Here is a 16,542-nt window from a genome sequence, read left to right as displayed (position 1 = left end):
GTCAATATATTATGTTTTAAGATCAGAGTTGGCATAGGTGGGATCACAGATCATTTTATATAACCATGAAGGCTCTGATAAGAATCAAGGACTATTTTTGGTACATTTTTAGGTTTCCAGAGTTTTCAGGTGACCAGAAGAGAGATTTATTTCTAATAAGTGACAGTGACAAATATACTGTCCTTCATCCTTCTCATTCTTTAAGCTCTGTTTTCTACTGACACTTGCTGGACCCCACAAAGTGACAGACATTAGCCTTACTTTACCATTTTATTGGTATTATTGACAGACTGTATTCTACCTATCGTTTAAGTCATTCTTTGGGGGTAAGTTAGATTGGTGACGTTTTTAATTATTCAGGCCACTAAGGATACCAGGAGCATCTTATATCTTCTATCTTACTGCTCCTATGACCACGTTAGCCTGAAAAAACTAATTTTGAAAGAAGTATGCACTATGACTATTTTTCAAAGTTCAGAAGAGCTTTCTCTGGGGGCCCAGCCCAGTGGCATAGTGGTTAAGTTCATGCGCTCTGCTTGGTCAGCCCCAGGGTTCAAAGGTTCGGATCCCGGGGGCAGACCTAGCACAGCTAGTCAAGCCATGCTATAGCAACATCCTACATAACATAGAGGAAGATTGGCACAGATGTTAGCTCAGAGACAATCTTCCTCATACAAAAAAAAAAAACCTTCTCTATCGGATATAGTTTTTCCTCGTATGAGGTGATTAGGATACAATGCAATTTGACAGATTTGCTTCCTATCAACATGGAGCTTTCATTCAGAACAATTCTACTTAGTTAATAACTATTTAGTTAACTACTTTATATATTTAGTTAATAACTACCTTATCAAGAGCAACTTCCATATTAACCACTTTTTCTTTCAAACGGCGTTCCTGAGATCTCAGGACTTCTAGTTCTCCGGCCATCTTGTTTTTTTCTGTTGCAACAGTACTTAATTCCTGGCTTAATTTATTCTTCTCTTCTTTTAGAAAATGCTTTTCCTACAATTACAGAGAAGAAAATATCAGAAATAATATGCTGATGTAGATGCTGAGATGTGACGGAAATATAAAACTATTATTATATAAAGATCTGAACTACAGTTTAAGTCATATGCCATTTAATTGCTTCTGAGTTGGAGTTGGGAGCTGCTAAAATTATGTTACCTTGTACTCATTTTTATTGCTACTAGTATTATTACTTCTTTCTAGGCATAATAAATCTTTGATGAAACCTACAAAATGTGTTATAACTATGTTGTCATAAAAAAAGAGTGTAATAGTGAATTGAGACTGAGTAATCATACATCAAATTTTATTGAAATTTGTTTAAAATGACAGAAGTGATTTAAAGAAGATGCATTTATTTGAAAGCTTTATGGGCTTCTATTTTGTTTCAAGATTGAATATTCATTTCACAAATGTCTACTGCAGATACTCCAACATAAAAAGAAATGGGACACACTGTTCCTGCCCTCAAGTCACTTACAGCCCAGTGACAAGAATGAGCTTGCTGATATACACTCCAGGAGAGCCTTTGGTAGTCAACAAAACTTCATTAAAAGTAGTTCACTCCTTTAAAAAACATCATAGAGGGGCCGCCCCGTGGCAGAGTGGTTAAGTTTGCGCGCTCCGCTTCGACAGCCCAGGGCTTCGCTGGTTTGGATCCTGGGCGTGGACATGGCACCACTCGTCAGGCCACGCTGAGGCAGCATCCCACATGCCACAACTAGAAGGACCTGCAACTAAAATATACAACTAGGTACTGGGGGGCTTTGGGGAGAAAAAAAGGAAAAATAAAATCTTAAAAAAAAAAATCATAGAATAGGTATACAAAAAAAATGCATAGTAGTCAAATTAAAATATAGACCTCAACTTATTGAGGTCTATATTTTTTTAAATAACATATTTTTTCATAGAGAAAATTTTTAATGTAAATAAGGTAGAAGGTATTGTTGCTATAACACACATTTTGGATGCAAATAATTTTTCCTTTTCTGATTAGTTAGGCAGAAAAGCTTCAGAGAGAAAGAGGGATTACTTTTACAAGCTGCCTCTTTTCTGTTTGAATGCACTGTCATTGAGCTTTGATGAATGCCTTCCTTCGGGGGACAGGAATCTCTGAGGATGGCAGGCAGCAAGCTCTTAACGCCCTAAGCACCCTCAGGATGAGGATAAACATGGCGTAGGTTCCAGATAGGTAAATAATGGAAGAAGAAGAAGAAAAAAACAAATTTAAGGTAAGAGAAAAGGAGGAGAGAAAAAAATGAGAAAGCACAAAAAAGAGGAAGTAAGTCTACACGATTAGGGGTGTGCACAAACGCATATACGTATTGTTAATATTTGGCCTTGTTCTAAAAAAGTATTTCAGCAGCTCCTTTGGGTAAGGGGAAGCAATTACTTTAGTTGCACTTATTATTTTCTACTTAAGCTCTTTACTTTCTCACTTCCATTACAGTCAGTTCAGTTATCATTCTTCTTTTGAAAATGCAAATTTGTTCCCAAGTGATTATCAGGGAATATTTGAGCATAACACAAATTTCACATTTACTTATGCACAGCTTCATTTATGAGAAATATTAGGTCAATGCAGAAAACCGCACCAGCTAAACAGAGCTGTATAGGAACACACACAAAGCATACATGCACAGTCTTCAAACAACTATCTATCAGCTACCTCAGTTTACCTTGTGTTGTGAGCCACGCCCATGCACATCTGGTGTTACAGAAAACCCACCCTCTATCCCTTCATAAGTCACAAGCTGCAACCCTTAGACGCACACACCCGCAAGCAAACTTCAGGTCTTTTTTAAGATAAAGGGCTATCTTTACTATAGTATTTATGTATTTCTTAACCATTTAACATGTATAAAACTGTGTGACCATTTTCATTAGGTTCCTATTTTTTTGGTGTCACTGATTAAATCTGTTAGTGCAGTGCTCTGATTCTCATAAGCCCTGTAGTTTTTACTGCATAATTTTGCACAGCACAGTGATTTTAGGAACGTCTATGTCGCGTTACAGAAGAACTGACTGTGTTCCCTGTCTTCACCATAAACGTCCTTTTGCCCAATTCCTGCATTTAAAATACCAGCTCTTTCAAGATCCTGTTCAAATGTTCCTTCGGGAACTTTTCCTCATTCTCTTAGTCAGAAATAACCTCTTTTCTTTTCTCCACTGTAGTTTGTATCTCTGCTATGTCTTTCTGTCATGAAGTATATTAATGAGTGAACATGTTGGCTTCCCCCACTCCGAGGACAGGGACTCACCTTATTTGCATTTGTCATCGCCTCTTCCAAAAATTGTATCTTGCTCTGAAGGGCATCTATTTGACCTCTTTTAGCTGTGATTTGCTTTTGCATCCCCATTGCCACTTTCATAGCTGGGAAAAAAAGAAAGTAAACTGTGCTTTAGTTTTTAAATTTTCTAAATTTTGAGAGGCTACTATTATGAGAAAGTGACAAGTAAGATTCTCCAAGGCACCTGGACAGTTTCAAGGAAGTGATCATGGAAAAAAGTCTTCATATTTTACAATATTGGGATATAATAATTTTCAGCAATTACTCAGAGACTTTTGAGCTGAGAAATATATATAAATGATGATGTTTTGTGATTTCTTTGCTACTGGAATTAAGTTTCATTGACCACTGTAATTTGCCATATTTCAATGGTAATAAATAATACTGATCAAAGTCACACTTACACACAGGAAATATACACATAAAAATATATAGTTATATAATGAATAATGTACATAGCATTTTTACTAAAATATTTTTTCTAGAAACTCATATTTAAAATACCACACAAGAAATCTACTATTAGTGATCTTTTAAAAGATTCCTGTGATATCACAAACCATTCAATTTGCATTCTCATGGTTATTGTCATGTGCTTGGAACTCATTTCTGTTTCAATAGTCAAATTGGCAGCACAAGCATATATGTGATCATTTTAGTAAAACTGATGACACTGAATACTTAATACACGGCAGGCCACTGAAAAGACACACAAAGCTCATCCTTGCTTGGAAATTCAAAGCGAGAGACCTTATGTTGTTTCTTATAGTCAGCTGACGAAAGAGGTTTGAAAATGCCACTGCTTTGAGTCAGGTCCAGCTATAGCTTAGAGGTGAAACAGAAAACGTACCATTCTTCAAAAACAAACCATTGGAGAGGATGAAAGGTCTGACTTTTTGCTAAGAAGATACAGTTTCTAACTAAACTGTCAAAAACAAGGTTAATACAGGCACAGTACATTGATTAAAATAGACTTTTAATAGATTAAAAGTCCCACTCTGAAGAATTCTGGTCTTATTAATTAGATCATGATTGGACTTCCAAGGTAATTTTCTTAAATCCTTTTTATTAAGATGATTTTAATCAATGAAAATAAGCATTCAAATGCAAATAAAGGATTACCTGCTTAATTTAATAATTGTCATGTGACTGGGGCAGTTGTGGAACGCCTGGAGGGCAGTGAGGAAGGGACTGTCTGGTGTTGGGGGGCAATTCCAAATGGGCCTCTTGAGTGACCTCTCCAAACCCCACCATGTTCTTGGTTAAGTTAACCAGCAAAGAAAGAGCTGAACCTCTGAGAACCACACAAAATACTGAATGCCTCAAGAATCTGCATGCTATCTTTGTGCAGGGGCCACGATAATCTTCTCTGTATGGGTCCAACTTTGGTTTATGTGCTGCTGAAGTGAGCACAGAAATAAATCTTTTGACATTAAAAAATATTGAGAAATAGAAAAATGTAGCCTTTACTTAGATATTTATTCTTATAGTCAGCTAATATAGCTGTATCAACAATGATATGAATAATATGAAACAGAAAATAATCTTCTCTCTCTGAATTAATTCAAGCAGCAAGATAAAAAGGGAGCAGGTCTAAGTAGGTGCTCATCCTAGCAGATCCATTCCCAGGGCTCCTTCCTGTTTTTATCACAGAGAAGGAGTCAGGAACTGACAATGAGCCACAGATACATAGTTTATGTAGATAATGAACAGGTAAAAAGTAATGGTTGAACGAAAGTTATCCCTAACTTGTATTTATATCAACACTTCCTTAAAAATAATTAATTGGCATTCACAGACATTCAAGTCTGTTAGAAATTATTGAAATAGCTACAGGAAAAGAAAGATTCAAATGCTTTAGAGATTAAATTAAGTACATGGCAACTTCCCTTCAAAAACCTGAGTAGAACTACTGCTATGTTCCACCCGTCATTGCTACCTATTGCCGTACACCCCTCAGGCCATACGGCACTGTGAAGAGGGGGCAGAGGATGTATCTAGGTTTGTGTTTTAATAAATCTAGACCAATGGAATTAAAAACAGAAGAAAAAATCTAAGAAGGCATACCGTGACCATCAGATCCTTCCATTGACTTTAATGTATTCCTTGTTTGTTCTAGTTCAGACTGTGCAGATTTTAATTGCATTTTCAGCTTATTCGTAGTAGTTTCCATTTCCTCACTCTTGTTTCGAAAATTCCTTTTTAAGACGTCATAGTCCTCTGTACAACATGATAGTCAGTAATAGATGGTTACTTTTTTCTATCCCATTGCTGTGAAGTATATTTTATTTGTAACAATGATCACAGAATTTGAGAGCTGGGAGAGACTTCATTTACTGTCGTAACTGTCATTTGTTACACAAGTTAGATGTACATACCCATTTCCAGGGATCTGACTTTTAATCTTTAATCTGCTTGGATGGACCTTCCTCCTCTACCCACTTATTCACTGCTTTTTCCCAGCCAGTGTAATTGGCCTACATCTATTTCATCTTAAACCTTCTTCTTAGATGATCATATCCACCACAACAGATTTAACCACCATCTATAGGTCCAAAAATCTCCACGACACAGTAAGTAATCTGGAGCTGCCATCTGTCTTATCTTTTTATCTCCAGTAACTATCAAAATACCTGGCACACGTTCACCATTTGTATACAAGAATACACACACACATACACACTTATTCAACTATCTACTTAATTTATATTTATATATGATAGGTAGATTCACACATAACAGGAACAAACAGCCAAGACCTCTTTGCTGAGCTCTAACTCTGTCTGTGCAGACATTTCCATGTGGATGTCCTAGTGTCACCCAAACAACCTGCCTCATACTGACTACATCTCACCCTCCTGCCCTCAAGCCTATCCCTCCTTCTGGTTTCTCTCTCTCAACTGTTGTTATCACTGCTCCACCAGTATCGCAAACTTAAAACCTGAAACCCATACACAACCCTTCCAACCACTAAGTACTTTTGACTCAATCTCCAAGAATATTCTCAATTCTTTCCTCTCCTCTCATTCCCACTGTCACTGCCTTAGTTCAGGCTCTCATCATCTTTCCCTGGATCACTGAAAAATCCTCCTTAACTGGTTGGCTTCTGTCTTATTAGTGTTGCCTTTCTCTATTTACCTGCTCACACCATGCTTCTAAAATGTAAATTTGATGACAACAATCTCTTACTTACTATCTTTTGTTGGCTCCACATTGTCTGGCTTTGCCTATCTATTCTGCCTCATTTCTTAGTCCTCATTCCTTTGTACTTTTACTCCAACAAATACTTCTGAGATCACAGTACGTTATTCTATGCCTTCATGCTTTTGCCCATAATGTTCTCTGCCTGGATTGCCCTTTCACCTCTTTTCACTTGTCGAATTCCTTTTCCTCCTTCAAACCTAGTACAGATGTCACCTCCTAAGGGATGCTGATTCTCTACTCTCTCCAACATCTTCACCCAGCACACGTCCACTGTGCCTCACCCACTGTACTGTAACCTGTTCTATAGCACTGGCTCCCAACTAGCCGGGAGCCTCACTGTTGTGTTTCTAGGGCCTATCTCAGTATCTAGCATAGTATGTGCCCAGGCATCATTGACTCTGTATGTGTTTGTGTGTGAAGTAAATGATATCTGTATCATACTAATCATGAACCAAAAGTGTTTCATTTTTAAATTTAGGGCCTTGGATTTTTCCTTTCAAAAAATCTGCATAAATCAAAACCACACTAAGATATCACCCTATACCCGTTAGAATGGCTAAAATAACCAAGACAAAAAAATAACAAATGTTGGAGAGGTTGTGGAGAAAAAGGAACCCTCATACACCGCTGGTGGGAATGCAAACTGGTGCAGCCACTATGGAAAACAGTATGGAGAGTCCCAAAAAATTAAAAATAGAAATACCATATGACCCAGCCATCCCACTACTGGGTATCTATCCAAAGAACTTGAAATCAGCAATTCAGAGATTCATGCACCCCTATGTTCACTGCAGCAATATTCACAACAGCCAAGACGTGGAAGCAACCTAAGTGCCCATCGTCTGATGACTGGATAAAGAAGATATGCTGTATATATATAGATATATATATATCTATATATCTACACATACATACACACAATGAAATACTACTCAGTCACAAAAAAGGATAAAATTGTCCCACTCACAACAACATGGATAGACCTTGAGGGTATTATGTTAAGCAACAGGAACCAGATAGAGAAAGACAAACTCTGTATGATTCCACTCAAATGTGGAAGATAAACAAACACGTGGACAAAGAGACCAGATTAGTGGTTACCAGGGGAAAGGGGGGTGGGGGATGGGCACAAAGGGTGAAGTGGTGCACCTATAATATGACTGACAAGTGACAGTGAACAACTGAAATTTCACAAGGTTGTAAACTATCATAACCTCAATAAAAATAAATTTGCATAAGTCTGCTTGCACGTGTTGCTTCATTATCAAACCTCTAACAAAGCTATTTGATTCAAAGGACTCAAGGACTTCTCTCATACTTCTCTTGGAAACACAGTACAGAATTTCATGAACCCTGAGGACTGACTAAAGTTAACGGTTAATAAGTGCAAGACATGGAAGCTCTTCAAGGAGAAGTATCAGGATTTCAGGCGATGAAATGCTCCACTGGGGCAGCATAATTATCCACATTTGTAATGTGGGACGAGGAACAATCTTTTGCAAAAGTCCTAGTGCCCACACTGGACTTCACTGATAGCTCTCCTATTTTTTAGCAGAATTTGAACTGAAGTAACATACCTGTCAGACTGTTTAACTCATTCCTACAAGTTTTCACCTCATTTAATAATTGATCTCTCTCTTGTTTGATGTCCTTCACTGCACGGAGCCGCTCAGAGCCTGCATTCACCAGCTTCACCTTTTCCAGCTCCAGGTCACTCACTCTGGCCTCGAGCTCTCGTATCTTTGCATCTTTTTTATCTTTTAAAATCTAAATATACAAATATATACAATATGCAAGGGATATACAAGGGGAAAATACCAAGGCTACAGTAAGGAATAAAAAACATGTACATTTACAGTTATAGGTATCATATTAGTACACTATCTATATTTAATATCTTTTCACTATTTCCCAGGATATTAAATTTTTTGTATTTTATTAGAAAGCTTCAATAGTAAGTGGAAAAACAAAAGGAATATTTGACCTTTCTCTTAACCTTAGACATCAACTCCCAGTATCACTTGCCACAACCCTTCATTAATTCTATTCCACACATTCATTCATTCATTCAGAAAAAGATGTAGGGAGCACCTCCTTTGTGCCAGGCACTATTTTACACGTTGGGGTAGCGGAGCAGGGCAGGGACTAGGGTGAGCAGGTGAGGCCCCAGTTGAGTGCGCCTCCCTAAGTTTCACACCATAGGCCTCACTCGCCTTACCCTGTCCTGGCCACACATAGCAGAAAACAAATAATGTCCTTGTCCTCACGGGGCTTACACTCTAGAGAGAGGAGACAGACAATAACAAATATTTAATAGTCAGGTAATGATAAGTGACAAAAAAAGAAGTAAAAAGGTGAGGGGGTAGAGAACGAATGCAGGGGAAAGGCTGCTACTCAAGATACGTTGGTACAGCTGTCTCTCAGTATCATGGGGGATGGGTAAACATAGTACAAGATCCACGGTTGGTTCAATCCATGGATGCAGAACCTGCAGATCCGGAGGGCAAGTGTACATAGAAGACAGCCTGACTGTCTTCCTTATTAAAGCCAGCTAACCAGGTGGACCTCGGCTGGTGCCTGGGAACTTAGATTTGGGGAAGGTTCCCACCACTCTAACTAGTAAGAGTGGCTCACTGTGCCTAACCATTTCTGCAAACAAAATGACTTATGCTGAACACCTGCTTTCCTTCTGGAAGACTGTATTCACCCGCCAGGCAATGGGTGCCTATGGGACCACCCCCCAATATAAATACCCTGGTACTGAATCTCTAATAAACTTCCCTGGTTGGCAACATTTGATGCATGTTGTCAAAACACATTGCTGGGGGGAATTAAGCACATCCTGCTCGACTGCAGGAGAGGACTGACGGAACTGCGCCTGGTTTCTTCCACGCGCCTTCTCCCTTTGCTGATTTTGTCTTAAATCCTTTCTTGTAATACAGAGTATTCATGTGCATGACTATATGCTGAGTCCTGTGAGTCCTTGTAGTAAACACCTGAACCTTGGAGTGGTCTTGGGGACCCTGACACAGTTGGTCAGGAAAGGTGTCTCTGATGATCAGAAACCTCAAAGAGGTGAAGGAGCAAGCCATATGGCAGGCTAGGGGACAGCTCCAGGCACAGGTAATGTGTTCAAGGAACAGTAAAGCCATCAGAACGGCTGGTGGAGGAAACCAGAACATGCCACCCCCAAATATGCCTCTTTGGTATAAGGATTATTTTGAGTTGATTATTTTGAGAAACAGCAGACATGGGAGAAGCTCTGAAAACAGAGTAGGAGTTACCCTGTAAGAGAAATTTACACTTATAAAGGAAATCTCCATTTGTAAGGATGTCTCTCTCCCTCTTTGAACCAGAAGAGAAGGATGATTCTAAATCATCAGAGAATCTTATCAAAGGAGAAGGTACCGACTTAAAGCTGCATAAGAGATTTGTACACCACAGTGTTCCTGCTCAATTTCCTATGACTTGCCTCCCCATCCTCTTCTTTGTTTTAGCTAACGATGGTACTTAAGCCTGAATTCTAAGCTACCTCCCCGAGTTACTCATTTCTCTGGGTTTCTCTCATGTGTATATGAGACATGCATGTTAATAAGACTTACAGTTTGTTTTTCTCCTGTTAATCTGTCTTGGTTCCGGGGCCCCAACTGAGAATTTAGGATAGAGGGAAAGGGATTTCTCCTCTACACTGGAGTGGAGTGGGTCTGGGGGAAGTAGTGGGAGATGAAGTCAGACTGGGAGCCATGGGCAAGGTTGGCCACAGAGGCAATTGTAAGGATGTGAGAGTTCCTTCTGAGCGAGATAAGAAGCCACTGGACAGTTTTGAGCATAGGAGTGATATAATGTTTTAAAAATAAATTCTGGCTCCTGTGTGAAGCATAAACAGGGGTGGGGGTGGAGGTAGGAGTGGAAGCAGGGAGACCAATGAGAAGGCAACTGCGAGAGCAAGTGAGCATGGTGGTGGCTGGATCTGGTCCTTTGAATTTAGCAGGGAATATGAATATGGAAACTCTAATTTTGCATCTCCAACTAACTGTCAGAAATTCCAAGCTTGGTATGCTTCTGCAAACTCTGACCAAACCACTCCTATTCCTTCCTCATAGAGGGCTTTTCCTCTTGACTTCTTCCTAATTCTTCTGCTAGGGGTGCAAGCATATTCCAAGTCTCTCAGATACTTCAGTTTGACACTTCAAAGTCTCCTATGTCCTCCTCTCCCCCCATCTCATCACCTGTTCACCAAATCCTTCCCAGCTTCCAATTTGATTACCATCACCTCTCACGTGGGTTCCTACAATCGCCTCTATTTGAGTTGGTAAGGCTTCCCAGGCTGAACTTCTCTTCCCAGGACCGAGGTCTGCACTGTCTAACACAAAACTACCAGCCACATGTGACTACTGAGCACTTGAAATGTGGCTAATCTAGGTGGAGATGTGCTCTAAGTGTAAAAGACACCAGATTTCAAAAACTTTATATAACCAAAGAATGTAACATATCTCAATTTGTTATGTTGATTGTGATATAAAAATATCACCATATTTTGGATATGTTGAGTTAAACAGAATATGTTATTAATTTCACCTGTTTCTTTTTATGCGCCTACTAGAGAGTTTAAAGATATGTGGCTCACATTGTATTTCTAGCGGACAGATCTGGCCTAGTTCCTTCCAAGCAAATGCCATTTGAAAAGAAACTTACTTGTTGTTGTTGTTGTTGAGGAAGATTAGCTCTGAGCTAACATCTGTGCCAGTGAGACGCTGCCACAGGATGGCCACTGACGAGTGGTGTAGGTCTGTTCCTGGGAGGTGAACTTGGGCTACTGAAGCGGAGCACGCTGAACTTAACAACTAGGCCATGGGGCCAGCCCAAGAAACTTACTTCTTTGGTCATCAAACTGTCCCTCCAAATTAAGGCCTGTTGGCCTTAAATATAATACTAGCTAATGCAGTTTGACTATATAATGGCAGTTTAAATGTACAGGCCAATGATATACTTGAAATGTAAACACATAATAAGCTTTTAGTTGTTCACAAAGGACCAGTTGAGAGGAGCAGGCTTGTCTCACTGCCCACCTGTGATGGGCTTGGGCAGTAAAGGCCCTAACAAGGCCACCTGATGCCTGCTTGCCTAGCCGTTCCTGGTAATTAACTGCCACACTAGATCCAGCTGGCCTCGAGAGGTGAGGGAAGGGGAGGGCCTTCCCTGGAACAGACTGAGGCACCACAACATGTACTGCGCATGTGCTACTCCTGTCCCATCTGTGGGACCAGATGATGGACATTCAGTCCTTTCTTAGCCGTCTAAGAAAGGATCCTGGGGGCCAGCCCTGTGGAGTAGTGGTTAAGTTCTGCATGTTCCAGTTCAGCGGCCCAGGTTCACGGCTTCGCATCCCAGGCGCAGACCTACACCACTCGTCAGCCATGCTGTGGCAGTGACCCTCATATAAGAAGTGGAGGAAGATTGGCACAGATGTTAGCTCTGGGCTAATCATTCTCAGCGAAAGAAAAAGAAAGAAAAGAAAGGATCCAGCTTTGAGGACCTGCAGTTATTGGGAGAAAGCTCACCCTGCTTCTCTGCTGTCAGTGTTGCAGGACTCAGCCTGAAGAGACAAGAGAAACCATACCTTCTAGGGTTAGGATTCCCCTCCTTTCTTCCTCACTGGATTGTGGAGGGAAGTGGCTGTGGCATCAAAGCTGTTATAATATATTAATGATAATAATGAGTTTTTAACAAATTTTCCTTGTTTCTGTGTGAACCTCTTCTCATCTAGGAAATATTTTCCTGGAGCTGCTTCAGCTCTATATTTGGGAATTGAAAATTAGTTTCTGCCCTCTCCCATCTATCTTTACATTCTTTATCCAAACTTCGCCAGATTTGCCTACCCCCAATATTGCCTTTTCCATGTCACCTCCTCCTCTCTACCCAAAACCTTTAATGGCTCCCACACTATCTCCAGGATAAAGTATAGATTGAGCTTCTCTGCTAGGAATGCCTTCCTTCCTCCTCTTTGCCTGGTTTTAACCCATTTCAAGTTCCCACTTCTCTATGAAGTCTCCATTGGCCACTCTAGTCACAGTAAATCCACACTGCTCTGGTGTTCTCTAATATTAAAACTTGACATGCGCTCTCTAGACCAGCATCAAATGGAAGTTTGTTTACAAGCACTGAGTCTCAGGCCCCATCCTAGATGTACTGAATCAGAAACTCTGGGGTGGGGCCCAGCAGTCTGTTTTAACAAGGCCTCCAGGTGATTCTTGTTTTCAGTCCAGGTGAGTGAGAACCTCCGGTTTTCAGGTGACCGGAAACACTGCCTCATAACATTTACTCATTTACCACCTAGGAGCAAACCCAAGGCAGTGTGGCTTCAGGCAAGTGATTTAATGTCTCTGTGTCTCAATTTCCTCATCTGTAAAAAGGGATAATAATGTACCTACCTCATAAGGTTTTTGTAAGGATTAAACGGATTTAATTTTTAGAGTATAAGACTTAATAAGGTTCTTCCATTTGTATTCAGTAATACCAGAAATCTACTGCTTTTCTTTAACAAGAAGGTGAAACAATCATCTCTTCTCCTCTAATAACGTTCTGCAAACTTATTCTAAAGTTTTCATTGTAAGGGACGGCCATTGAGAAGCCTTCGAAAGTCTCTTTCACGGTGAGACTGGCCACTAAAAAAAATTCTTATGAGATAATCAAGTAAAACCTTATGCACTAGAAAATTCTAGTTTGTTATGTAATGAATTTGCATATCTCCATAAGATAGATAATAATCTATTGTTGGCCCTATTTTTAGAATGAGGAAACGCAGCCATCTAAAGTTTATGTGAGAACTGTGGTTACTGGAGGCAGGGGATGGAGGGGGAATCAGAAGAAGGTGATCAAAAGGTATGAATTTCTAGTTATAAGATAAATAAGAATTGGGGATGTAGCATACAGCATGGTGACTATAGCTAACACTGCTGTATGGTATATTTGAAAGTTGCTAAGACAGGAGATCTTAAAAATTCTCATCACAGGAAAAAAACCTTTTTTTTGGTATATGAGATGATGGATGTTAACCAAACTTATTGTGGTAATCACTGCACAACACATGTAAGTCAAGTCACTAGGCTGTATACCTTAAACTTATACAGTGCTGTACGTCCATCATATCTCAGTAACACTGAAAGAAACAAATTAATTGTATATGATTTGTCTCCTATCAGTTACCAAGTCAGAGATACAGGTGACATAAAGCTTAAGAAATCTTTTTTTTTCCCTGAGGAAGATTTGCCCTGAGCTAACATCTGTTGCCAATCTTCCTCTATTTTGTATGTGAGCTGCCACCACAGCGTGGCCCGAACGAGTGGTATAGGTCCACACACGGGAACTGAACCTGGGCTACAGAAGCAGACTGCACCAAACTGAATGACTAGGCCACTGGGGCTGGCCTGGAAATAAAATTTTCAAAAAATTCATTCAATCGTTTTTAATTGTGATAAATATTTACTGAGCACCTGCTGGGTGCAAGGCATAAAGCCAGGGGACAGGGGGACAAACATGACTAAGATGTGTCCCCTGCTGGAGAAGTCTGCAGTCTTATAAGGAAGAGGAGACACTGCTATAAACACACACACAGTGCAACATAGAATGTGATCCAGGTTACAGTAGGTGCAAATAAAGGGCGAAAAGCTTCAGACAGAGAATGGAGCAGGGGAAGGGGACTAATATTTTCTAAACATCTTCTACAGGCCAGGATCTAGGCCAAGTCCTTCATATATATTTTCTCATTTAAGCCTCAAGTAACCCAAAAAGGTTGCTGCAGGTTTTTCCTTTTGTTTGTTTTTTGGTTTCGTTTTGTTTTACAGATCTAGAAGCCAAGATTCAGCAAACGGTCCAGTGTTTTACAGTTACTGAGCGCTGAGAGATGGGGTTCAAATTTAGGTCTATCTGAGGAGGGAGAAAATACTCCAAACTGTGGGATCAGGAAAGGCTCCACAAAGAAGTCAGATTATCAAACTTCTCTTTTGTACGGGTGTTTTGTTGTTGTTTTGAGGAAGATTTGCCCTAAACTAACATCTGCTGCCAATCCTCCTCTTTTTGCTGAGGAAGACTGGCTCTGAGCTAACATCCATGCTCATCTTCCACTACTTTCTATGTGGGACACCTGCCACAGCATGGTTTGTCAAGTGGTGCCATGTCCGCACCCAGGATCCGAACCAGGTAACCCCGGGCCTCCAAAGCGGAATGTGCGAACTTAACCCCTGTGCTCCGGGGCCAGTTGTATGAGTATTTTGGAATCCCTTTCTTTTTTTTTCCTGCTTTATCTCCCCCAAACCCCCCGTACACAGTTGTATATCTTAGTTGCAGGTCCTTCTAGTTGTGGGATGTGGGATGCCGCCTCAACGTGGCCTGACGAGCAGTGCCATGCCCACGCCCAGGATCCAAACCCTGGGCCACCACAGCAGAGCGCACAAACTTAACCACTCGGCCACAGAGCCGGCCCCAGTATTTTGGAATCTAATAAAGAATCTTTTGGAATCTAATAAAAGTATGGATCATTTCTCACAAAACAGACATAAGCACATAGACACAAATACTTTCAAACAATGTCAGTGTGCACAGATCCTCTTTACAGAACCACTTTTCAGTCAATTAGGTCATATTTAATAACAGGGAAAAAGATATTTCAAAAGCTAAACCACCAAAAAACTCCACAGACCTTGAATTCCTGTAGTTCCAGTCTCCTATCATTAATCTCCTTCTCAAGCTGAGCTTTTTCTACTTGCATCGCGCCAGCCGTTCTTCCATGCTGGCCCACCAACTGTGTCATGTTTTCAATCTGTTGTCGCAAAATCTCGATCACCTTGTCCTTTTCTGCCATCTGCAGCTTGAGGGCCTCGCATTCTGTCTGCACGTTTCTGAGGTGATCCCCTTCGTTTTTCAAGTGCTGCAGCTCCTGCAGTTTCAAGTCCACCCGGGAGCGCAGCTTCGTGATCTCCGCGTTGGTAGCCTCGATGGCTCTCTCCTTTTCCTGGAGGGAAGCTGTCAGGTCCGATACAGTCCTCTCTGAGCTCTCCAGGGTCATTTTCTTGGCTGTCAACTCTTCTACTACTTTGCGGAGCATCTCTTTGGTGGATTCAAGCTGAGCAGTCAAGGAAGACACTTTTTCTAGACTTTCATTCTTTCCCTGAATTGCTGCCATCTGATTGTTAAAGAAAAGAGAATTTTATGGATTTTGGCAGATAAGTAGAGGTAATCCCAAGAGATATAACAAGTCAGCTCAAAAACATGAAATCATGAATCGGATAATATCTACTTAGACTAACTCAAATCAATTTGATGCCATAACGCCATGTAGACCACATGCCAACAAGTGTTCATCGGACTCAGGTGGAGAGACCTTAACTAAATAATAATGCTCCTCCAGAATGGCTTTCTGGGGTGGGGAGCTTGGAAAGATTCCTCTGAGGATGTTCTCAGTGCCAGTTTAAATTAGGATAACACTGGCACTAGGGCAAAGTGTGATAGGACTGCAGGTAACTGTCCTTTCTATTTCTCTCCAACCTGCCCCTTAATTCTACCTCTGAGGGAAAAGTGAATAATGGCTTTTATTCAACACACATTCACATTCTCTGGTCCTTGTTTGGAAAAGAGTAAGATCCTAACCTCCAGTGGCTCCTTTCACCTTTCTTCCTGTCCAGCATGAGCCAGAGGATAGGAAACTGCCTTTGCCTGGGTCTAAGCCAAGACTGGTCCCTTTGGTTTGCTTTCACATCTGGGAAGCTTACTCTTGTGGGACACCTTTTAGTCTCTGCGGCAATAACTGGCAGTGGAACCATGTCCCTCCAGTACTGAAGGTACACTGCTGTTACTAAAGCATTCCACATTTCACTAGTGGTGCACTGAATTGGAGTGGCCGCAGCCTGTGTATATAGCAGTCTCAAGCAGTTTGCGGGAAAAGGAGGGGAAAGTCTCTTTTGGGGGAAAAACAGAAACAAAACAAAACAAAATTGTTGGAAACTTTCAACCTTGCTGTTCCTCAGCTCTCCCTACAGTT

General features: G+C 40.6%; 1 protein-coding gene and 1 non-coding gene across 51 annotated transcripts in view; both read right to left on the bottom strand.

Moving 5' to 3' along the window:
- Window positions 1–16,542, bottom strand: part of CCDC158 (coiled-coil domain containing 158) — a 91,656-nt gene that overhangs the window by 41,726 nt on the left and 33,388 nt on the right. For all 50 annotated transcript variants that reach the window (XR_011538660.1, XR_011538663.1, XR_011538653.1 and 47 more), the window contains 5 exons: window positions 15,205–15,687; window positions 8,084–8,273; window positions 5,370–5,522; window positions 3,273–3,385; window positions 847–1,005 (listed from right to left, as the gene is read on the bottom strand). Coding sequence is in view for 39 of the 50 variants with exons in the window: in XM_070614596.1 (XP_070470697.1) it covers window positions 847–1,005; window positions 3,273–3,385; window positions 5,370–5,522; window positions 8,084–8,273; window positions 15,205–15,687 (1,098 nt within the window). In the remaining 11 variants the exon portion in view is untranslated. The remainder of the gene's footprint in view (window positions 1–846; window positions 1,006–3,272; window positions 3,386–5,369; window positions 5,523–8,083; window positions 8,274–15,204; window positions 15,688–16,542) is intronic.
- LOC139082690 (U6 spliceosomal RNA) lies at window positions 4,609–4,715 on the bottom strand. The gene has a single exon (XR_011538899.1). It is a non-coding gene; the product is annotated as a U6 spliceosomal RNA (small nuclear RNA).

This window comes from Equus przewalskii, chromosome 3, assembly GCF_037783145.1.
Source record: "Equus przewalskii isolate Varuska chromosome 3, EquPr2, whole genome shotgun sequence".
NCBI lineage: Eukaryota > Metazoa > Chordata > Mammalia > Perissodactyla > Equidae > Equus > Equus przewalskii.
The sequence above is the reverse complement of the archived record's forward strand: the minus strand, read 5'-3'. Positions and strand labels throughout refer to the sequence as shown.